This window comes from Polypterus senegalus, chromosome 7 (genome assembly GCF_016835505.1).
Source record: "Polypterus senegalus isolate Bchr_013 chromosome 7, ASM1683550v1, whole genome shotgun sequence".
Lineage (NCBI taxonomy): Eukaryota > Metazoa > Chordata > Cladistia > Polypteriformes > Polypteridae > Polypterus > Polypterus senegalus.
The window spans coordinates 16,255,719-16,281,095 of NC_053160.1; the positions used below are offsets into that span (position 1 = coordinate 16,255,719).

At 37.2% G+C, this 25,377-nt stretch overlaps 1 protein-coding gene across 2 annotated transcripts; it reads left to right on the forward strand.

Moving 5' to 3' along the window:
- Positions 1-6,102: 6,102 nt before the first annotated feature.
- LOC120532343 (glutathione S-transferase P-like) lies at positions 6,103-25,126 on the forward strand. 2 transcript variants are annotated; one of them, XM_039758247.1, is made up of 7 exons: positions 6,103-6,209; positions 10,535-10,570; positions 12,359-12,465; positions 16,216-16,303; positions 19,748-19,851; positions 22,507-22,608; positions 24,808-25,126. In XM_039758247.1, coding segments are annotated over exons 1-7 (627 nt in total). In that variant the 5' UTR covers positions 6,103-6,208; the 3' UTR covers positions 24,997-25,126. The 2 variants fall into 2 exon arrangements, with proteins under 2 accessions (XP_039614181.1, XP_039614182.1); XM_039758248.1 differs by lacking the exon at positions 6,103-6,209 and adding an exon at positions 6,740-6,887.
- The last annotated feature ends 251 nt before the right edge of the window (positions 25,127-25,377 follow it).

A 25,377-nucleotide genomic window follows, 5' to 3' on the forward strand; every position in this document is an offset into this window, starting at 1 on the left:
TAGATTCCCGAATGAGGCACATTACCTGCATTGTGAGGGAGTGTCAGTTACGGCACTACAGCCATGTGGAGCAATTCCCTGAGGGTGATATGGCTTATAGGATTGTTGCGGACCCAAATGGTTGGACCAGGCTAAGGGGACGCCCATGTAACACCTGGCTTCAGCAGATAGAAGGTCATATATAAATGTAAAGAATTCTTATTATTATTATTTCTGGAGGGTCGGACAGGACAGCGTGTCTGTCTGGGGGGTTGCCAACCAGGATCCTGAGCTGTTTTGTTGTATGATGGGTGCAACAAAATGCTGTACCAGTGCATGCTCCCCAGCCTGGCCTGACCTGGCCTACTAATAATCATTTGTAACCTAATAGGAATGTTTCATTCTTGCAAGATGTGCCATCTTATCCCTTGATTTATATCATAAGAATATATGACAGGGTGATGTGTACCATAATGTTAAATCATTTGAGGATGTAGTGACAATTCCTCAGCAGTAACAGTCAATTCGATTCTGTGTTTTCACTCACCTTCCCTGCACACATTAACAAATCCAAAGGGGAAAATCCTCCATTAATGCTGCTGTTCAGCTTTACTGAAATTCATGGAACACTACAGCTTGAAACTTGACATCAATTAATATTAAATAAATAAACACAACCAATAAGGTAAGGCTTTTTCTAAAGAAAGGTTTTCATTGACATTTAAAGGAATACTCCACCCAAAATATATATATATTTTTTAAAAGCTACTCATCCCATGTAGTTTGTAATAGTGCCCGAGAAAATAAATTGACTCTCATGTTGTTGTTGAGAAATTAAGTATGGAATAGTCAACATGGTCGAGAGGTGATCAACGCTATGCAGACCCAAACGACATGACAAAAGTACATGGAAAAAAGAAAAAATGAATACTTGTGCAACTTGTGTCTCATAATCCTCATCTCTGATATTCATTTGTATGGTCAAAATGTTATTAACAGTTACTTCCTAAAAACTCTACATTAAAAGTAAAAAATGGAGATGTAATTACCACAATGCCGTGCGTTTGAATTAAAGACCGGTTTCTTCAGTAATGAACGAGGAGAGGCAGATTAAAGGCTGGAATGGTCCCTTTTATTTTGTGTCATATTTCAGCCAGGCATTTTATGTCTGCTTTGTTCATTTCTGATTCCTTAGTATATGTTAATATTATTGGTCATGTAGTTTCTATGTATCTGTGAGTCTTCCTTTCCATATGTTTTGTGGGTGGTCCCCCAAGAGGCAGAGCCCCACAGCCCCTTACGGTTCATTCTGAAAGCGCTTGTGGTGAGTAAGCCTGTGTACATTGCTTTTTGATTATTTTGTGAAATATTACGTTGTTTAACTTGTACTCTGTTTTTGACTTGGTTTGCTGGATCAATGATTGAGTCTTACTTGCCTTTAGATTGTCTTTGCCTATTCAGACATTCCATGCTGTTCCTTTTGTGTTCTCCAGTGCTTATTTTTACCACAGTGCATTTTTGTGAAAATAAATCTATGTAGCCCTTCTCATCACTAGACAGGGCTTGATGTTTATTTCCCCCTCTAGTGAGAATTTTTGGGACTTTTACGCTCAAGAACAGTTTAGTTCACAACATTTTGAAGTCAAACTTGACTTGGCTCTGGACTGAAAGAGTGGAAGGTCATCTATATTGGAGTTAGACGAGGGTGTCACGAGTCCAAACCTTGCTAAAGTAAGCAAGGTGCACAAGCAATGGAAAGACTGTATGTAAAGCTACATGCTCATCTTATTAAAGATGGGAGTATACTGATTACCAACTACTCAGCAGACATAAATGGTATGCTAGCAAACGAGGGCCATGGTGTGTGAAATTCTGGAGAAAACTGCAGGACCACCCACAACTAGAAGATGTGACCAAAATGAAGAAACAGATGGGCTCAAAAACAAATAAAGAAAAAGCACTTTGAACATCCTAACTCTAATCTTAATCCCCATGTGCCAAAGAAAGCCAACCCAGAAGGACTGGAACAAAACATCAGCGGCTACTGGGTAGTCAGGATAAAGTCAGCTAATGTATTTTAGTTATTGGAATCATTGCAAAATAAAGTAAGCTTCTCTTCACAAGTTTCTCTTCCTCATTTAATCAGGAAATTTCAGAGCAGCTTCTCCCACACACATACACAAACCTGAGGAACTTTGTGTGGAGGGGTAAACCAATGCAGAATAGCTGTGAGTAAATCAATGCCATTTTCACGGTGCACACTGTGGAAATTAATAACTAGCTAAAGAACTCATCCATTTTGACACCATTAATTTAAAGATCAGAATTCCTATGTTATGTGCCTATTTCTATTAGAGGGAAAAAGGTCAAATTAAGCTTGTATAAATTTATGTTTGTTGTTGTTTGTTATTGTCCTTCATTTATATATATATATATATATATATTTATATATATATATATATATATATATATATATATATATATATATATATATATATATATATATATATATATATATATATATATATATGTACCTGTTTATCCTTATGACATTTGAAAAATAGCCCATCACTACATCCCAACCACAAACAGGGCAAGTGAAAGTTATTTAATGTGGACTTTGCCACTTTAGGAACTTTGATCATAAATTGTATAGATTTCTTAATAGTTCTGGCATCCCAGCTATAAAGTGAAACAGAGCTCCCTCATACAAACTAACAACAACAACAGGCCTCTTTTTATTACTTATTAGCTCTCTGTTCTGGGTGAGGGTGTGGGTTTTAATGTGGTTTCTGATTGCAAGACTTAATCATTTTTGGGAATATGGGATTGATTATGTTTTAATTTGAACAGACGTTTAAAAATATCTTCATTTTGTTTCACTGAAACATGTTTGATTGTTATAACACTTCTTTTGTAGTGCATATTTATAAAACAAATAAAATATTACTTAAAAAAACAAACGTCTCACTCTTTATAATTGCTGACTAGCTGTCCCCCACGGCTCCACATGTGTAATAGTGAAATTTATTGATTTTAAAAATCAATAAACAAACAGGTATCGCTACTAAGCAGAGGCAAGGTACACTTCAACACGCCGCGGAAGTTAGAACGGAGGCTGGCGCAAGAGTGAGGAGGGCCCCACCTGGCTCCCCACCACTGACGCCACGCTTCCCTCTCCCTTCAGTCTGCAGCCAGTCTCAGATTAGTGTGAATAAATGGTTCCTGCAAGTGAACTATGATACTTGGCGCAATCTGTTAAGTAGTTCACTCGTGAAAACCAGACAGATGTTTAATATATATAGAGAGATGTTGTCCATATGAAGAAGTCTTTATTCAATAGAATCTGACTTTTCTTTTCCAAATGCATTCAAAAAACAGACATGTTAAAAAGGTTACAGATGGTCCCTCCTGGCTCCAGGTACCTAGGTTCAGTTACTGGCCTATTCATTGTCTATGCAGATTTTGTATGTATGAGCCCTGCAATGGGCTGCCTTTCATTCCAAGGTTTGTTCATTCATTAAACCAAATATAGGCATGATTGGCCCTGGCATTCAATGAGCCTGTAATAGAAAAAGGGCCAAAGAGAGAATGGATATTATATGTTATTATTGTAAAAAAAAAAAAAAAATTGGGTAAGGATCAATATAATATGCAAGATCGGTTATCTAATCTTTCACAATTCTTATGAGTAGGACCCCAGGCCACATACTGTATTTGTTTTGTAAATGATTATAAGTCCTTATCGAAGCATTATTATTATTGTATTATAACATGACTTTGTCAAACCCACTCAGTACAATTCAGGGTTGCAATGACCAGAAGTCTACGCCACCTTTGTTAGGTGCAGAGCAGGCAGGGCGGCAGTTGATCACAAGTCCCACTCACACAAGGGGCCATTATAGAGATGTCAATTACACTAAAGTGAATGTGTTTAGAAATGTGGAATGAAAACTAGAAAACCAACTCTCACATGGAAAGAGTGTGAAATCTTCACGCAGGCAATGGCCTGATTCATTGGCCACTGAAAGGAAAATCTATGGAGGAGTATGGCTAACCACTACAACACTACGATAGGAAACTGATAACCATCTACTTCTCAAACCTGCTTAAACTAAGGTCACAGGAAGTAGCTTTATCACCACATGTGCCGTGTTTTTTTCTAAAAAGTATCCACTTGTAGATTAAATTTCATCTTCCTATGTTTTCACATTTCTTTTGTTAATTTTATTGTCCCATGAATTTTCTTAAGAGTTGGATGAATTTTCTTCAAACTAACAATTAGAGAGCGTGTGATCAGGATTCTTAAAATTATATAGCTAAAAAAACTACCCCATTTCACATTGATTATTTAGTACACCATATCTGATATATGCTTCATTTGAAATTAGACCAAGGTCTTACGAGTCCTGTGTTATTTTTTTTCCTAAATTCTATCAAAGAGTATCATTCACCACAAAGCATTTCATCATTGCTTTTTACACAAATATACCTACTGAGAACGTTATTTGGACCACTATACTAATACTGGGTATGGCCTCCTTTTCGATGCCTTCCACAAGATGTTGGAAACAATCCTTTGAGATTCTGGCCCATGTTAACATGATTGCACCACACAATTTCTGCAAATTTGTCAGCTGTATGTTCATGCTGTGAATCTCCTGTTCTACCACATTCCAAAGGTGTTCCTTTGGATTCTGATCCAGTGACTTAGAATGGCAATGAAGAATGCTGAAGTCATTGTCATGTTCATGAAACTAGTTTGTGATGACTTTTACTTTGTGACATAGTGCATAATCATGCTGGAAGTAAACATCAGAAGATGGGTAAATTGTGGCCATGAAGGGATGCTTGGTTGGTATTAAAGGGCCCAAAGTGTGCCAAGAAAACATTCCTCACACCATTACACCTTCACCATCAACCAAGTCTCTTGACATAAGGCAGGTTGGGTACATAGATTCATGATATTGGTGTCAATGTCTTACCCTACCATCTGTGTTCCTCAGGAAAAATCAGATTGATCAGACCAGTTTTTTCCAGTCTTTAACTGTTCAGTTTTGGTGAGCCTGTGCCCAGTGCAGCTTCAGCTTTCTGTTCTTGTCTGAGAGGATTGGAACATGATGAGGTTGCCTGCTTTTGTAGCTCAGCTGTCTCAAGGTTTGATGTTATGCATTCCGAGATGCTCTTCTACTCACCATAGTTGAATAAAGTGGTTATCTAAATTATTGTAGCCCGATTGTCAGCTCGAACCAGTCTGGCCATTCTCTTCTGACCTCCTCTTTCATCATCAAGGTGCTTCTGTCTACAGAACTGCCATCACTCACTGGAAAATTCTGAATAAACTTTTATAAATGAAAATTTCAGGAGATCACCTGTTACATAAATACTCAAACCAACCCGTTAGCCCGTTTGTCATGTCAACATTCATGTCATGGATGAATTCATTTTTTCTCATTCTGGTGTTTGATGTGAACATTAATTGAAGCTACTACCTGTATCTGCATGATTTCATGTATTGCACTGCTGCCACATGATTGGCTGATTACATAAATGCATGGATAAGCAGGTGCACCACATAATTTGCTCTGTAAGTGTATATTTATTCTGGCACCAAACTCAGAAGTCCTATGTGTTTGCAACTACCATGGTAAAAACTATAAATAGTACAACAGTTTAACTTGCACTGGTAATGTCAGATGAGTTCTGAGATTTTTCAAACGACAAAAATTTTGAAATAAAGTTTTCATACTTCCTAATCATGGCGCCGGAGCGTCGACTTACTCAGCTATGTAAGGAAGAATTTCAGCGTGCTCTGCACATTAACAATAATGACCGTATAAAACCAGTCCCGCCAGCTTTTGGTGTTGATTACAATATGCAAGAATGTGATATACAATGCATTACATGCAGAAAGAAGAATAAAGTTAAGAAATTATACTAAACATCACTTCGACAAAAAACCTAAAAATCACAGTTAATCATCTGGATAAGTTCGTTTCACTTGGAATGAGAGACACGCCTTCATGTGTGCTGGTCATTCGTGCCATGAATTTGTGAAAAGCTGCCATCGGCCCCCCCACCACTCTCTCTTGAGCCAGTCAGGGTGACTCAGCAGAGCAACCTCGCCGCTCGTATATAAGAGGCTGCGAAGCGCTGGCAATCCCAGAGCCTGCTGCCTGGTCGTGCTGCTCTCCTCTCTGATTCAAGACTCCCAACATTCTGCATTAAAAGTAAGTTGCGCTTCGGTGCCCCCATCCGACCTTAATATAAAACAGAACGATGGAATTAACAATAAGCACGAGGAAACGAAGGGCTGCTTCCTAGTATGCGTGCACATTAAAACTCGATTCCCGGTATACGTGGTGTCGAGTCGAAGGCGCTGGACAAGCTGCAGGATCCGCGTTGGATGTGTACTGCAACTCGGTGCAATTATCTGTCCGTTTGATGTGCACGCACACAAATGGTTACATTGAACTACAGTACAGATTTTTACTTACTTTGAAGCTGTGGTAGAATACAAGCCAATAAATGTCTTGCAAAAAAAAAATCTTTTTAAGTATAACTGATTTGGCACACAGTCAAGTTTAACTTGCGTAACCCTGTCCGTCAGTCGTCCGTACAGAGAAACTTGAACTTGGGGGAGGGGGCGTGTCATCCTCGTATTGTGCGCGGCTACATCTATCCACACAGTGATTGGCTGATTATTACATCACTTGATATCAAGTTGTTATTTTATTGGACTAACTTGTAAATCCGTGGGGAGGGTTGGAGAGGTAATGAAGCAAATCGTTTAGACGCCACTCTTTCAAGGAGCTGTCGCAGCTTTCATAAGAGTACAAAGTATTACGTTATAAACGAACTAGGGGACATCTTTGCATGCTCATCTTGTAAGCAGGTGTATATTACAAGTAAGTGAACTGTTTTGTTTTACATTTACTACATTCATTTAAAGTACAAGTACAGTACAAAAAAAAATGCCTTAATGGTATTACAAGGTTTGACGCGAAAAGGGCCAACCGGTGAGGCAAGTGAAGCGCATCTAAATGGTTTAGCACAGGATTGTTACTAATGTTGGCGAAAATCTTTTTATAACGCTTTATAATCTTAGAAGCATTGGCTCGCATGGTCTTGTGAATGCTTTAAATAAATAGTCATTGTTCTAAAGGATACAACTGGACAGAACTTATCCTTGAAAGAGTACCATAAGATTACCAATGTAACAAGGGCGCTTTATACTGATTTTTGTCTATATAGGAATGCAGATGCATCTCTAGGAAGCAACCTCTTTGAGTCTAAGCACAATGAATGTATTGTGTGAGTAATTTTTTTTAGATTAACTTTTTTTTCAGCATGTAGGTAGTGCCCCAAATGTGTAATGTTGGATGCCTTAGGTTGTCGGCTTCAGTTTATTAAAACAAAAAAAAAAACTGAACCATCACCTTAATATTTTATGTGACAACTGATTGCAGATTTCAGTTCAGCTCCCGTTCAAAGTAACAATTTGCTCCTTCATACTGAGGAATTGAAATGACTGGCACAGGTCACGTTACAAGCATATGCCAGCCTGTTGTTCACCGCCTGTTTCATTAAGAAAGCCAACGAAAATGTACATATTACCAGCAATACCACCAACTCCAGACTCCTCATATAAACCTCACGAGATCCATCCCAAAAACCTAAACCAAATCGGTATGTTGAAAGAATACAGAACCCAGATTTTTAGGAGGTATTGATTTACTTTTACCGTGAAGGGTGGCAAGTAACTGCCATTCTGCGTTATTGGCGGTGTGGTAGTTACCTACAAATACATTTAGAAACAAAGAATACCACTCGCAGAAGTAAATCGTTCGTTTTTTTTTTCTTAATGAGAAATTTTGAGGCTTCACAAAAACTTCCTCACATCTTTGTAAAACAAGCCAGCAGGCAGTCTATGCGTTGTCTCATTCCACATTGAACCCCATACATCGTTTTACCCATAAGCGCACACAGCTTACCTTGCATGCATGGGTGATCCGAAAATTTAGACAAGATAGCCGCCTGCAAATTAAAACCTGTTCCTCTCTGCTCTCTCCTCACTTACCCCTGATTTCGACAAACTTGTGAAAATCGGATGGGCTCTAAATTAGACTCGGTATTAAACACCCGTGTATTGAGTTATTTTTGGATGAGTAGCAAAATATTTGGTCTATACTGTAGACATTATATGTATGTTAAATGTGTATTTACTGTTGTTTGTTAATGTGTGCCATTCAGGGAAACAAGTTGGCTATTTAACATTAAGACTACTACTAATAAAGTGCTATTGCTGAAGATAAATTTGAAAAAGCTGGATCCCTAGGCTAAAACAATTGAGAACCACTGGTTTAGATCATCCTACTTGACCTTTTAAGTAAATTTGCTTGTCTAAGATTTGCATATTATTAGCTATATGCTAAAGATGCTCTTGTATACGTATATTCATACTATAAAAGCTTTGTCTGAACAAAGAATTAGTAGTATATCTGTGATCACAGTGCAGCAGTAACATCATGCATGGTATACTCCATATTATATTTTTGTTATACATGCTGGAGTTCAGAGAGCCTTTGTATTTAATTATTTGTATTGTATTGCTGAAGTGAACCAGCGATTAAGAAGAGGAATCAATTTTTCCCAAACACTAGCCAATTACTATTGGTGATGAAACACTTTTTTACCTTCATTTTACTTTCTTTTTAAGAGCTCTTTAATCAGCAATTGCACAAAGCAAGCCAGCAGGGCCAGCTAACTAGATCCTAGCACCTGTCTGTCCATCCAAGTGAAAGATACTGCATTGACCAAAACATTTAACTGTGAAATTCTACTGTGTTAGAAACTTGCTTCATGCAAATTTTTCTTTAAGCTATTTCCCTTTTTTTTTTTTTTTTAAATCCCAACTAAGTGCTTGCACTTAGAATTCATTTATATAATAAAATAATTTTTACAAATTGGCGAACATTCAGTCCAGCTGGTTTGGTTAGCTAATAGCTAAGAGTTTTACAATATGACTTCCTTACTTTTTAAGTTCTCAAGGTTTCCAATTTAACTCTGTGGCTGGTAGTTTGTTCCAAATCGCAATGACTATTTGTCTAACTTTCTTCATTTTATTTGTAAAATTTCATATATGTATTATACAATGTGTCTTGGGTACAGAAGTTTCTTTTTTTTAGTATTCATTATGCATTTTCAATGTCCCAAAATAAAACAAAGGGAGGACAATTTTGATATAGGCACACTTTCATAATTTAATAGCTGCAAAATTAAAGAATATACCAAAAGCCTTTCCAGATTTTTTAGATGAATAAGGAATTAAAAAAACCATTGAATTATAGCAATTATAAGCTTTTCTAAAATTTTTTTCTTGACCCTTTCACAAAAGTCCAGTGCTTCTGGCCCATATGCATATGAAAATGGGACTTTAAATACATAAATGTGATTAAGTTGGGAGAAATTGAATTTCTATGATAGTAACACTGTATTAAACTCAACTTGTAAATTTCTATTTGTATTCAAACACAAGCCTCAAAGTTGAATCATAAATCCTAGTGGCCAACTCGGGTAATTCTCTACCAGGAGACCCATGACCACAACAGTCACTAGGAGGGGCAGTGGTCTGTCACAAGGCCTGCACATGTATAATTTTATGGTTCATTAGATTTATTCTTTAAATGATCATCAATTTATTCGATATAGATTTGTCCATAGGATTTATACAACTTCTTTGAAACAATGTTTAATGGGTTTAGTCCCAAAAGCAGTTTGAGATTTAAACTCTCCTAAAGTGCCTGGTTGCAACTTCATATTTTTTGGTTGCTGCCTCTTTTTTTGACCCCCACTTTCACCTCTTTTATTTGTTTTGGATGTTTGTATACCCTGTTTGCACAGATTTTTATTTTTTTTTTTCCTTTAACTGGGATCCACATACAAACCACAGGTTAAGTGCCCCCTGCTGGCTTCACAATACTTCTCCTTCTAGCAGCAACCCAAGCTTTTCTCCCTTTCAAGTACTGCTGGGCTCAAATGTGCTTGGCTTCTGGCGGATTACGTGGTGTTAAGTGCAGGTGTGCTATGGCTGCTGGTTTAATAATTGAGCTGTTCTATTAAATTTGTCTTAGTCCCAAACCCCCCACCTGTTTTCTTGATCTTGTTTGCATTGGGTAGGGTGAGTGTTAATGGGTTGGCATTTTCATATTACAGCTTTAATTATTTCCATAAATGCTGTGTTATGCTATTCTGGCTATTCAGGTTTCCAGTTGTCTAATTTAACAGTGGATTCAAGTTTGTTGAAAAGAATATTTAGTTTTCCTAAGATTCTGTTAAATTCTGAAAACAGACAGTTTTGACAATGCCTTATGACCTGAGAATGTGGAATATCTGGTAGAAATTAAAATTCACTGTGATTGTTGGTATAGTAAACAATTTGTAAAATTGAATATGATGAATATTTCATCTGTCAGGTTGTTGTTTTTTTTTTTCCCCCATCTCAAGAACATGAATCCCTGTCGTCTTAACCTTTTTTTCTCTCTCTCTCTTTCAGTGGCACCTTATACTATTACATACTTTCAAGTTAAAGGTAAGATCTTTAATGAAATACAGCAAAAGTGAAGTTTTTTGCTTGTAAATGGGACTGTTAAAATGAACACCCTGCCATCCAAAACTGCTCTGAATTCTGCATTGTTGCTTCTGCAATTTGCCAAACAAATTCTTTGATTGCTCTCAGTTTACACAGAGAGGCTCCACAAGCTGCTGTCAGTGGCCCATGTATGTATGCTGCTTGTAGAATAACCGATGGCCTTGAAACACCTGGTGGATGCGTTTTTTGATTTATTGATTTTCTTTGTTTTCACTTATGAACATTTGTAAAGCACCTTAAATTATACTTTGTATTGGAAGGAACTACTGTATATAAGTAAATGTTGTTGTGGCAATATTTTGCCCTTTCTTAGAATTTTCAAGCACCTAAGCAAAGTTATATTCTCTTAAGCTGCATGAAATGTTTCTCTTAGTGTATAAAGCAGTAGTGTTTGTATGACATTATTAGCTGGGCAAATATGTTACATTTTAGAACATCAATATTTTAGGTGGGTTCTATAAAACTGTACTGTTTCATGCCTGCTACATGATTCCCCCCTAGAGCACCCATTTAACTTCTTATCCTCTGCATTTGTTTATTATGGTATTTGCAATTGGAAATGGAACATATATTTGTGCTCTGAATAAAACTGTCAGAGGAAAATAGAAACTTGTGTCTTAAGTTCTGAAAACTTTTTTTACATTAAATTTGAAAAGGTTTACACTGTAAATCTGCCATTTTTACAACCTAGTCAAGCATGTTCAGCACCTTGTGACTTCTTTTGCACTGGTCAAATTTGTAACTGATGGAATGGAATACCTTAGTAGTGAAGTAAAATTGTTATTTAATTTTTGCCTAAAACTGTGTTTCACCTTTAGATGAAAAGAATAAGACTTGGACAATTTTTTGATTTGCTGTCAATGAAAATCACTTACTGTTGTGACAAAAATCCATGTGCTTAATATTTATTAGCCACCCTATCACAAAGACTTCTAAGATTGCAAGGTTATAACTGCAAAGGCAAAAGATTGATAATGATTCTGCTTTAATACTCTAATCCTAAAAAAGCCATTATGTGCTTATTTTTTCTAAAGAACTGTCTTAACAGCAGGTTTTATGGCACTCTTCCTAGTAAGGTAAATGACTACCTTAAATAAAAAGTTTTTTTTACTTTACCTAGACCAGTGCAAAAATGTTTATACTTAATAAATTTTGTGATCTTTAATTCAGAGTCTTAATGTGTACTGTCTGGCACATTGTATCAGACAACATGCCTATTTCTCTTAATTTGTTAACCCATTTCTACTAAAGCCTGGCAAATTTGAGGTCCATTTTTACTGTGGAAAATGTGGAAAAGTAATAAAAGTGATTGTTTTCCCACATTTTTATGTATTCCGTTTTTAATGTACTTCATGTCAGTAGTGCAGCAACAATAGTTCCATAATCTCTGCAGTTTTTAGATTATTTTATGTTTTGAATGGATCGATGTTCCATCCACAGCTGATTATGTGGTTCTAATTTTGGTTCATTTACACTACCATTCAATTTTTTTCTATATAATTTTTCACAATAGTATATCTGCATTTGAATAAAGACAAAGGGCTTGGTGGAGATTTGGCATTTGGTTACTTGCAATCAGAAAAGGCAAGTTGTGTTACACATGGGATCTTATATGAAGTACTTCATTGGGACAGAATGCTGGCATCTTAATACAAATACAATTTTCTTATTGTTTCTTGATTTACATTTTTTTTTTTTTTTAAACCACTGTGCTTTGTTTTTTTTCAGGACGATGCGGTGCAATAAGATTACTATTGGCTGACCAGGGCCAAGATTGGAAAGAGGATATTGTAGCTTTTGATGTGTGGATGAAAGGAGACCTCAAAGGAACCTGTGTAAGTGCTGTTTTATAGGGACCGCATCTTTAGACAATTCTCTAAATTTGTAGCAATGTTATCTGTAAGTAGCCATAATAGTCTTTAAATGTGCAAAATACACTTATGATGTGTATACTGTGAAATGTTTGGGGAAAAAAAAAAAATGGTCAAAATTTAAAGTTTCCAGTCACTTCAGTTGCACTATTAAATGCTTTTTCATAATTTTATTGTTTTATTAAGAAGCTTAGTCTCCTTAACCTATCTTGCTGGATATTAATTTTGGTTAAGCTTGGTGCTGGCTAAGTATATGCTCTGAAAAGCACAATACTCTCATTGTTTTTGCAATATCCTGGTAGAACTATCTTGGTGGGTGTGTGTGTGTTTATACGCACGCACGCACGCACGCCACGCCACGACACGCACAATATATATATACACATACACATACACACACACACACACACTCACCTAAAGGATTATTAGGAACACCTGTTCAATTTCTCATTAATGCAATTATCTAATCAACCAATCACATGGCAGTTGCTTCAATGCATTTAGGGGTGTGGTCCTGGTCAAGACAATCTCCTATGTCAGAATGGGAAAGAAAGGTGATTTAAGCAATTTGGAGCGTGGCATGGTTGTTGGTGCCAGACGGGCCGGTCTGAGTATTTCACAATCCGCTCAATTCCTGGGATTTTCACGCACAACCATTTCTAGGGTTTACAAAGAATGGTGTGAAAAGGGAAAAACATCCAGTATGCGGCAGTCCTGTGGGCGAAAATGCCTTGTTGATGCTAGAGGTCAGAGGAGAATGGGCCGACTGATTCAAGCTGATAGAAGAGCAACTTTGACTGAAATAACCACTCGTTACAACTGAGGTATGCAGCAAAGCATTTGTGAAGCCACAACACGCACAACCTTGAGGCGGATGGGCTACAACAGCAGAAGACCCCACCGGGTACCACTCATCTCCACTACAAATAGGAAAAATAGGCTACAATTTGCACAAGCTCACCAAAATTGGACAGTTGAAGACTGGAAAAATGTTGCCTGGTCTGATGAGTCTCGCTTTCTGTTGAGACATTCAAATGGTAGAGTCAGAATTTGGCGTAAACAGAATGAGAACATGGATCCATCATGCCTCGTTACCACTGTGCAGGCTGGTGGTGGTGGTGTAATGGTGTGGGGGATGTTTTCTTGGCACACTTTAGGCCCCTTAGTGCCAATTGGGCATCATTTAAATGCCACGGGCTACCTGAGCATTGTTTCTGACCATGTCCATCCCTTCATGACCACCATGTACCCATCCTCTGATGGCTACTTCCAGCAGGATAATGCACCATGTCACAAAGCTCGAATCATTTTAGATTGGTTTCTTGAACATGACAATGAGTTCACTGTACTAAAATGGCCCCCACAGTCACCAGATCTCAACCCAATAGAGCATCTTTGGGATGTGGTGGAACGGGAGCTTCGTGCCCTGGATGTGCATCCCACAAATCTCCATCAACTGCAAGATGCTATCCTATCAATATGGCCCAACATTTGTAAAGAATGCTTTCAGCGCCTTGTTGAATCAATGCCACGTAGAATTAAGGCAGTTCTGAAGGCGAAAGGGGGTCAAACACCGTATTAGTATGGTGGTCCTAATAATCCTTTAGGTGAGTGTGTGTGTATATATGTGTATAGAGGTACAGTGGAGGAAATAATTATTTGACCCCTCACTGATTTTATAAGTTTGTCCAATGACAAAGAAATGAAAAGTCTCAGAACAGTATCATTTCAATGGTAGGTTTATTTCAACAGTGGCAGATTGCACATCAAAAGGAAAATCGAAAAAATAACTTTAAATAAAAAGAAATTGATTTGCATTTCATTGAGGGAAATAAGTTTTTGAACTCCTACCAACCATTAAGAGTTCTGGCTCCCACAGAGTGGTTAGACACTTCTACTCAATTAGTCACCCTCATTAAGGACACCTGTCTTAACTAGTCACCTGTATAAAAGACACCTGTCCACAGAATCAATCAATCAAGCAGACTCCACACTCTACAACATGGGAAAGACCAAAGAGCTGTCCAAGGATGTCAGAGACAAAATTGTAGACCTGCACAAGGCTGGAATGGGCTACAAAACCATTAGCAAGAAGCTGGGAGAGAAGGTGACAACTGTTGGTACGATTGTTCGAAAATGGAAGGAGCACAAAATGACCAATCGACCTCGCTCAGGGGCTCCACGCAAGATCTCACCTCGTGGGGTGTCAATGGTTCTGAGAAAGGTGAAAAAGAATCCTAGAACTACACGGGAGGAGTTAGTTAATGACCTCAAATTAGCAGGGACCACAGTCACCAAGAAAACCATTGGAAACACATTACACGCAATGGATTAAAATCCTGCAGGGCTGCAAGGTCCCCTGCTCAAGAAGGCACATGTGCAGGCCCGTCTGAAGTTTGCCAATGAACACCTGAATGATTCAGAGAGTGACTGGGAGAAGGTGCTGTGGTCTGATGAGACCAAAATAGAGCTCTTTGGCATTAACTCAACTCGCTGTGTTTGGAGGAAGAAAAATGCTGCCTATGACCCCAAAACACCGTCCCCACCGCCAAGCATGGGGTGGAAACATTTTGCTTTGGGGTGTTTTTCTGCTAAGGGCACAGGACAACTTAATCGCATTAACGGAAAATGGACGGAGCCATGTATCGTGAAATCCTGAGCGACAATCTCCTTCCCTCTGCCAGGAAACTGAAAATGGGTCGTGGATGGGTGTTCCAGCACGACAATGACCCAAAACATACAGCAAAGGCAACAAAGGAGTGGCTCAAGAAGAAGCACATTAAGGTCATGGAGTGGCCTAGTCAGTCTCCGGACCTTAATCCAATAGAAAACCTATGGAGGGAGCTCAAGCTCAGAGTAGCACAGAGACAGCCTCGAAACCTTAGGGATTTAGAGATGATCTGCAAAGAGGAGTGGACCAACATTCCTCCTAAAATGTGCAAACTTGGTCATCAATTACAAGAAACATTTGACCTCTGTGCTTGCAAACAAGGGTTTTTCCACTAAGTATTAAGTCTTTTTTTGTTAGAGGGTTCAAAAACTTATTTCCCTCAATGAAATGCAAATCCATTTCTATCTTTTATTTAAAGTTATTTTTTCGATTTTCCTTTTGATGTGCAATCTGCCACTGTTGAAATAAACCTACCATTGAAATGATACTGTTCTGAGACTTCATTTCTTTGTCATTGGACAAACTTACAAAATCAGTGAGGGGTCAAATAATTTCCTCCACTGTAGATATATAATTCATTTCATATTTATTTATTTTTTTTTTTTTTGTATTTCAAAAATTTGATGGAGTATTTTCACTTTCACATTTTCCAACAGGACAGCTTTGTGTCTAGTTATCCTGATTACATTTTGTTGACTATTAAGGATCCTATAAGAAACTGAAATAAGCATGATGAACATACATATATAACATGCCTAAAGTTCAGGTGCACTGAGGTAGCAATCCTACCTGTTGCAACCCTCCCAATTATTTATTTTTTAATTCTTATTCTGTACTGCATGTCTCGGCAAATCACTGAAGCAAACACATACAGTTTATACTATATATTCAAGGATAGCAGTTTATATGATCGATGTTAGACATTAACTCACAGTGGTGTGTGGCTTCATTTCATTCAAAATTGAAGTAAGCTCTTTTGTCAGTAGTGAAAAATGGTGTTCAAATTTGAAATTTAAAACTTCATTTTCTTTTTCCTTTTCTAGACCTTTGGACAGTTGCCAAAATTTCAAGATGGCAACTTCACCCTTTTCCAGTCCAATGCTATCCTGCGTTACTTGGCACGAAAACATGGTATGATGTCCACTCACTGGTTGATGAATTCCTACACTTGTAATATAACTACTGCAGTGTAGCAACTGCAGCAGTAGTACATGTTTAAAGTCTAATCCAAAAATGGAAGAAATGTAAAAATTTAAATGCAAAGGGTGAAACGTATAACTGGGCAAGCTTGTCTTGAATCAGTTGCACCTAAAAGGTGTAAAGAGGGAGAATGGGGATTATGTTCTGATTTGGTTGTGTGCCAGTTTCTAAGTGCACCCAAGACACTGATTTATACCGAAATTCAGACGTAATCTAATCCAAGTTTGAAATTTTAAGCAACTAAGGTTTACATATCTTCCTCCTCCCTATAAAGACCTTGCGTATGTGTGTTGGTTTATATTAATTTATATTAAAGTTCAGCTTGAGAGACCCCTGTTTTTTATATAATGTTAGTGACTTTAATATAATAACTTGTTACACTGAATTGCAGGCAAATATACAGGTAGCCATATTGAGCCCATTCTAATACATTAAGAAAGCACCAGGATTTTTCAATATCTCTTGCAGGAGCTTGCCAACCTTAAAAATGGAGATGTACTCTGTAACCTTAAAGGAATACTCTACCCAGAATTTTTTTTCCTGACCAATCAATGGGGGAAGGTGTGTCTTTTAATTTAAAAAGTTGGTCTAATTTGAGTACATCCTTCTGCTGCTACTCGCATTTAATATTGTAGCCAAAATACACGTGTTTGGGTCTTTGTGAGCATACAATTGGATATCTGACATGTGGATTATATATGAGTACATGGAGATTTTTGATTATTGTTGATACTTTGATATGGATGATTTCATATGTTTTAGTGTTTGTTCAGCATTGGTCCCCCATAAAAACTTATTGTGTCAGGAACGTTTATCTCCATTCTCCATAAAATTGTGGGATTTTTTTTTTCTCGCCCACAGCTACAATTCTGTGACGACAAACATTTAACAAACAAAAAAAAAAAACAATTTTTTTTTTGGGGTGGAGTATCCTTTAACCTCAGTCCTGGGGGGAAAATTTGGCTGCAGGTTTTTGTTCCAACCAGCTTCTGTTTTTAATTGGACTCCTGGACTAATTAAGTGATGTGTTATTTCCCAAGTTCTGTGTTTTGGAAACAATATAGAAATTAGAAAACTAAGTTTGGTTAAAAACAAAATATATTAAAATGTACCAAGCAGTTGTATAGAAATGGTATCTTTTTTTTTTTTTTTTCTTTTTAACAATATTTTCATTCTACTTTTCTAGGTGTTCTAATTGTATAATCCATGTATTTACTAATTAGTGGGGCTGATGCTAAAGTAGTTGCAGCCTTTGATTATTCAGTGTTTGCCATTGTGTCTGTTCTGCTCATTTTTAATTGTCATTAATAAGATACAATGAAGGGGAAAAACTGCACAGAGAAAGGGCAAAATACAGTATAATGAAATCAACAAAAGAGAGTTAAGCATTTAAATCTGATAGCAAAAGCAGAAATATTTCTAAATGTCTTATAAATGTAAAAATAATGCTGCAGTGCTTTTCTGAATGTAGAATAAAAGAAAAAAAATATACCAGCTAATTAAATGAGCTCAGTGTTATCTGGTGTTGTCACCGATTAGGAATCTGGTTGGAACAAAAACATGCAGCCACCGTGTGCCCCCAGGACCGAGGCTGGGAAACCCTGCTTTAACTAACAGGATTGCAAGTCTAGGATAATGCTACCTAAAATTAGGGATGTGAATGAAAATGATTTAAATGTTATCTTATTTGAAGATCAACACCATTTAGGAAACTTTATCAAAACGACACTTGAGCCCCTCACCATGTCCTCAAGTGCTTTAAAGAGAGGACTGGATTTCGGTATAGCTTCCTTATCAAAGTGCATCTCAATATATAATTCACAATCGCACAACTGACTGAAGTAAACCGCATAGTGACATCTGACAGACCAGGTAAAACGAGTTGCGGAGTGTGCATTTCAGACACTCTGCCACAAGGATAGAAGTATCAATGAGGCAGCCAGCAAACAAATTAGAGAGAAAGCTTGAGACTGACCTACTGGAGTGTGTAGAATGGGCACACTAAGACAATTAGTGTTGGGGCTCTCTTTGATTCAGGACACAGTATCGCAAATACAATAAACAATGTTTATCAATTGTTGTAGTTGTCAAAGTAGCAAGAAGCTCATTGCCCTTAAAGACCATTGATGGCTTACCTTGCAGCTGGGCTGCTTTACCTGCACAGAGCAGTGAATAAATAAATAACATTGAGTTTAAAAAAAAAAAAAAATGCATCTTTAAAACCAAAGCTCATGGGCTCCCCCCTCTCCATGTTCCTGGAAAAGTTGCAACAGGTAAATGCTTCTCTGACTTGAATGTGCAGGAGCCTGTGAATGCTCCTCGTGGTGTTTAAATACTTTTTCTTTTGTAGAGTAATGTGAATATACACATAATGTGACTACATTTAAAACCTCTGCATTCTACCTATTTTAAAAAGAAACTGGTGGTGTGTTTTGGGTAGTGAATTAAACTGGATATATTTGTACTTTTTTTTTAACTTCTCGTATTCATTTTTATTTTAAATAAGCAAATTTTGCATTTAGGAGCCCTGTGTTCTTTGTCTGTGTTTTAGCCTTGGGTGTGATAAATATTTGTAAGTGTGGCTCTCACTTACACAGGCCCATTTACATCTTGGTGTTTACTGCTGTGTGAAATTAGCACTCATGCACATAAACTATTGGTGTATTGGGTAAATGGGTTGTATCAAGTATAATAAGTTTACCCCAAACCACAGTGCAAATTAATTTTCACTTTTTAATAAGCAGAAATTGGCAGAGTCCACAAGCAGCTTCGATTACAGTTGCCCTGCTACTGCCTCCAGCACAGAGTGAATGAGGGAGCACAGTGTGAGCAAAATTTAAGTATCCACCAGCTACATAAGCATAAAACCTGGAATGGCTATACTTGAGCACACAAGTGCTCGGCTAATGTGCAGAAACACGCTCAAAACTGAAACCTGCAAATTTTGAACTTCTGTAATCTGACAAAGTTTAGAATTCTGTGTAAACATTTACATGTTTCAGATTACTCATACTTGATGTTACCCAAATTTCTTGGATTTTAAAATTCTTACCTGAAATTATTAATGTGATGAGAGCTACTGCAATAGTGGCCTCTGAGCAAATAAAGTGAACTTTGCTTTACCAGCCCTGGACAGTAGATATGGCTGATTTGTTTGCATGGTAAAGAAATTTAATTTCTGGTGTGTGTCAAAAGAATGCTGCATCTGGGTATTAAGCCATTATGTGAACAACTCAAGATCTGTAATGTACTACCCATATGCTTGTGTTTTTGTATGTTTTCAGAATCTTTAATGGTAAATTTCTCTTTGTAATAGATTTTTTTTTTGTAACGCTGCATACCCACCTTACCTCCCTTTTTTTTTTCTTCATGTAGGTCTTTATGGAAAGAATGATGAGGAACATGCACTCATTGACATGATGAATGATGCTGTTGAGGACCTTCGTCTCAAGTATATAAAGTTAATTTATCAAAATTATGTAAGTATATTAAACTTTGTATTTATCTCATCTTCTCGTATTGCTTATCCTGGTGAGGGTTGCGGCAAAAGCAGGCCAAACTGGTCAGCCAAGATTTTCCTGTCCCCAGCTGAAAGCCTATGGGAGATATTTTCTGCAAAAAAGAAAATGCTAATTGAAATGAGAAAATGAAAATGCAGTCTCTCTTTGGCCATTTATGTTTCAATGTCTATGCATAACAATGCTGCAAAAAAAAAAAAAAAATCCTTTTGCACTTTCATTTTCCACACATGCAAGATTTTTTGTGAACATTTTAAAAACATATCACCCTTTTGTCATTTCACTTTTCTTTTAGTTGTCATTTTCCATACCCATCTTCACTGTGTCAGTGTCATAAATACAATGAAAATTCAACCCCCATGTTAGATTTGCTTTTTCTTCATAATGTGCATAATAACTGCTAAAATGAATATTCTATATTTCAGTATTCTCCATTGGATTTGCAGTACATATGTGACAAAATTTAAGCAACAATTCAAAATGGAGAAATCACTCACAATATCCCTGTTTGGATATTCATTTTCAGCCTGAACAACAATGAAGCTACAAAAATGAAAAGCCACATTTGTTTGAGCACTGGCGCCACCTACTGCTCATTGAATTTTCATTTTCCTCTTTGAACATGCAAATAAATTTTAATCAGCGGTGGTAAGACTTCAACATGTGGAGTTTTTGGAAGCTTCATTGTTTCTCCAGTATCAGAAATGATAAACATATTAGCTGAAGAAAAATTTTCTTAACCTCATTTGATGCAACATATCCCACTGCATGAACATGCACAACACACTGAGAAAAGGAAAATGTTCAGCACTGCTTAGTCTGTTTAATCCATACAGTGACTGAAGTGGCAAATCTGACCTTAACAGTTGAAATTAAGTAGCATTATCAGCAATACACAGTGTGAACATGTTTTAACGTCCATGGGTAATTTGCTATAGAGCAATGACATCTGCTTTTAAATGGTTAAAGCTTGCCCATTGTTAATATATACTGTATATTCTATATGCATAACTGGATTCCCTGCATTGTTTTTATAAATCTGAAGTAGTTTAATGGAAATCTAAGCTGGGCCTGAAGAGTGAGAAGGCATTAGGTGGCTGTCTGCTTCTCTGTGTACATCTTGGTTTCATGTTATGAGCAGAGTTTAGTATGAGTTATTACTGTTGTACTGCTATCACTAGTCGATGGTAGACATTCATGGGAGCTTCCATTCACTATGTACAAATAAACAAAATTTGAAATCGTCTAAACCGGTCAAGTTAAGGCCCTGATAAAGGCCTTTCTTGCCCAGTTACTGGCCACAGGGCCGACTCTACGAACAACAAAAAGGTCTTTATGGAAAATATCATACTTTATGCAAATGTGGTATAGGCTTGTACATAAAGCTTGATTATTTTTAAGTGTATTGGGAAACTACCATGTTTTTGGAGGATTAAATAAATGTTAACATTGGGTAGGGCGGCACGGTGGTGCGGTGGGTAGCGCTGCTGCATTGCAGTTAAGAGATCCAGGTTCGCTTCCCGGGTCCTCCCTGCATGGAGTTTGTATGTTCTCCCCGTGTCTGCGTGGGTTTCCTCCCACAGTCCAAAGACCTGCAGGTGCATTGGCGATTATAAATTGTCCTGTGTGTGTGTGTGTGTGTGTGTGTGTGTGTGCGCGTCCTGTGGTGGGCTGGTGCCCTGCCTGGGGTTTGTTTCCTGCCTTGCGCCCTGTGTTGGCTGGATTTGGCTCTAGCAGACCCCCATGACCGTGTAGTTAGGATATAGCAGGTTGGATGATGGATGGATACTGTAGCATCCTGCTTCACAGGATGCATCCTGCATGTTTGGAAGTACACCTTTGTTTATAATTGGACACAGACACTTCCTTGGTAAGGTTTCTTTCTTAAATACTTTGTGTCAGATAGCAATCTGTTTTCTGCTACAGAAATTACAGGATTACTTAAACATTTTAGTTAAACATGTGGATACATAAAACAGTTTGTGGTGCTTCCTGAAATGTAATGCACTGTCCCAAAATGTTTGTAAAAGACTCAGTTTGGAGTCGTCCATTTGACACTAGCAGATGGAGCATGTCTTGAAATTAGAAAGTGGATTGCTAAAAATGTAGTAATTCTTATCAGTGCAATGATTGTTTTTATAAAGTATATATTTGTAGAATTCATTGCTTATTACAATCTCTCTGAGAGAGAGAGAGAGAGAGAGAGAGAGAGCGTCTATAATAAGCTGTGTCAGACCAAAGCAAAGAAAATGTATTCGTAATACCAGCCATTCCAACAGTGACCCCTTCTCTGCACTGCAGGACGCGATTGTTTCCCTAACCAAAGACCAGCTCGACGAGACAGAGGAGGAGTTTCTGTCCACAGTTTAAATGCACCCTAAATGAGCAGTGTCTAAAGCTACACGATGCTCTACTGCTGATTCTATTATAAAGTTATTTCTGTTGTCATTGTACATATTGATTTTTATTGTTTATTGATGTTCTTCTGATGCACAGTATTGGAGTTTAGCAACTAAGCATAGTTATAGGATATGTGGCCAAATTTTAAATATTTTTATATTTATAATTTTAAATATTTATATTTATAAATATTTAGATTTTTTTATTTTGTTTTAGGATGCTGGAAAAGATCAGTACATAACAGACCTTCCAGGTGATCTATGCAAATTTGAAAACATTCTGACCAAGAATAAGGGAGGCTTTCTAGTGGGAGACAAGGTACTATTTTAACTTATGAAATATTACATGTAAAACCCCGTATGTGCCAATGTATTGTTTTGAAAGGAATATTATAAAAAAAAAAAAGTTAATCATTTTTTGTTAAAATTTACAAATAAATCGAGAGTTAAGAAAAATCCTGTAAACGGTCTAACACTTTTCTACACACTCTGAAGAGTTGGTGATCACTGAGATCATTCAGTCCACTTCTAAACTTGGCTTGACTTGATCTCCAGAGCTTTAATTTTATATGATAAACAACTTGCTAACAAATTTACATTTTTTGTCGTTTTTCTTTAGAGAAATAGGGGGAATACTTTTAAGGGCATCGCATATCAAAGGAGAGCAGTGTGTATAATATAAATTAGAATTGAATCAATTTAAAATTTATGGATGGTTTACAGTTTGAATATTTCAACTCAAACCATTTTTCCCCTCAAGAATAGTTCAAAAACAAAATGAGAAAGATCCACATTTTCAAACTGAAAAAACAATTGTATCCTTCTTGGTAATATGAAAACCTAAATATACAGTGTGTGTGAGAGTTCCTCTTAGCGTGCCATGATAGCCCTCCGACCCCCTTATTGCAGGCAGCCTGCCAGTTGTTCTTTTCCATCATAACGTAGCCACTGTTGGCAGGACAAGAAAGCATAATGGACATCTCTGGGATATTCTTCTCCCAGTACCACACAAGCCATGCTCTCTTCCTAATGTAATTGCACTGGCTAATGGGAAATATAGTAGGGCACACCTCTTGTGGTACTTGCTGAAGCAGGGGCTTTGTCATCCCATGCTTTCTTTTATTGCTGCCATTCTGTTATAGGCGCGATCTTGTTTTTTGCAAACTTGTACACTTTTTATCTATCTATCCCATTTTGCCCTATTTAAGCAAATACTTAAGTGAATTTTATCATTAAAATTAGGCTGTTACAGTGCCTATAGAAATTATCTGCCCCTTGGAAGTTTTCATTGAATTAGTGGATTATTGTGGCTTTTTTCTGACACTTGCCAACAGAGAGACTTTTTAATGTCAAAGTGAAAACTGATCTCTGCAAAATGGCGTAAATGTAATTATAGATACAAAACACAATAGCATAATTATTTAATATGACCCACACAAAGGAGTCTCCTCTTCAGTTCAATGGAGGTCACCAGTCTGTAGTCCAAAGGGTTTCAATTGATTGCAGTATAAATGCATCTCTATTTGGTCATCGTTGAATGAATCGGGATGGTGGCCTGCCCTATACAATGAAGACAAAAGAACAGTTCGAACAACACTGTGAAAAGCACAAGTCCGAGGATGGAGACAAGAAAATATCCAATTCACTGAATACCAATTTGAAGTCCAGATACATCAAACATTAAGAAATAGAAAGGGTGTGTAGTAGCGTGCCATACAGAAAAACGGAGTGATCTTTCAAAAAAGACTAGTCCGTGAGGCCACCAAAAGACCTCTAAATTCTAAAGTGGTTATAAGCTGTAGTGGTTGACTATGCTGACAACTGTTGCCCATGTGCTTCCCAAACCATACTTTTTATAGGAGAGGAGCAAAGAGAACAAATGTACAGGAACATGAGAGATGCTGGCTAGTGGACTAACTGGCAAGTCTGAACACCGCAAATTATCAAACTGCCATCCTCACTGAAGTGTGGTAGCAGCAGCAGCATCAGCATACTGGATGATTGCTTCTCTTTTGACACGACTCAAGGCTGTAATGGCTGCCATCTACGAAGTATATCAATGATCAATTATTTTGTGTTTTTATGTTTAGAATTAATTTGGATACATCTCAGATTTTTCATTTGATCAGTCTCAGAAAAGCCAAATTAAACCCACTGTGATCCAATGAAAAATGTCAAGAGTTGAATGTTTTAAAGGCACTGTATTTTAGAACTCTTAGGATAAGTGAATGATTTGAACAATCTAACATAAAGCATAACATGCAGTTCTGCTTGATGCAAATGAATAACTTGCTTAAAATTCTGCACATTAAATTTTTTTCTTTTTGTAACATTTCTAATCTTGAAAAAGGAGGTTTTAGAGAATTTGGAATTCTGACCAAAGGTTAAATCTGTAAAATATTACATTTTGTATTTCCTCTCTAGCATAAATGAAAGTTTTATGATAATGCAAATGGTACAATCTGAAAATGGAAGCCTTTGTTTGTGTGCTATAATATTTTTTTTTTGCCTTTTAAAGATTTCTTTTGCAGACTACAACCTGCTGGACCTAATGATGAACCACCAAGTTCTCTCACCCACTTGCCTTGACAAGTTTACTCACCTGAAGAGCTACGTGGACCGTTTGTCATCTCATCCCAAACTTAAAGCCTACACTGATACTGATGAGTGGAAGAAGGTCCCAATTAATGGCAATGGCAAACAGTGAAGGTTGAACTCTTAACTAGCTCTGTCTAGAAGTCACTTAACCTTTTCCTATTTTTGTTTTTTACAGTGGTTGTAATACTGGAATTCACATTTGTTACTGGAACTCAAAATAAATATAACATTAAAACAAATTACATTGTCACAGTTTATCTTGTATCTGTTCTTTGATATGAAAGCCCAATTCCATATACTTTTCCAAGACGTTTAGCGGCTATCCCTAGATATTGAAAGTCGCTTGCAAGACACTATTTTTTTGGAGCACATATTAAGAGCACCATTTTACTGACAGAGTATAGATAGATAAGGGGGTGAGATCATCCATGGATTCCTTTCGGGGGTTCTGTCCTTGGCCTGTTACTTTTTTCTAATTTTTATGAATGAC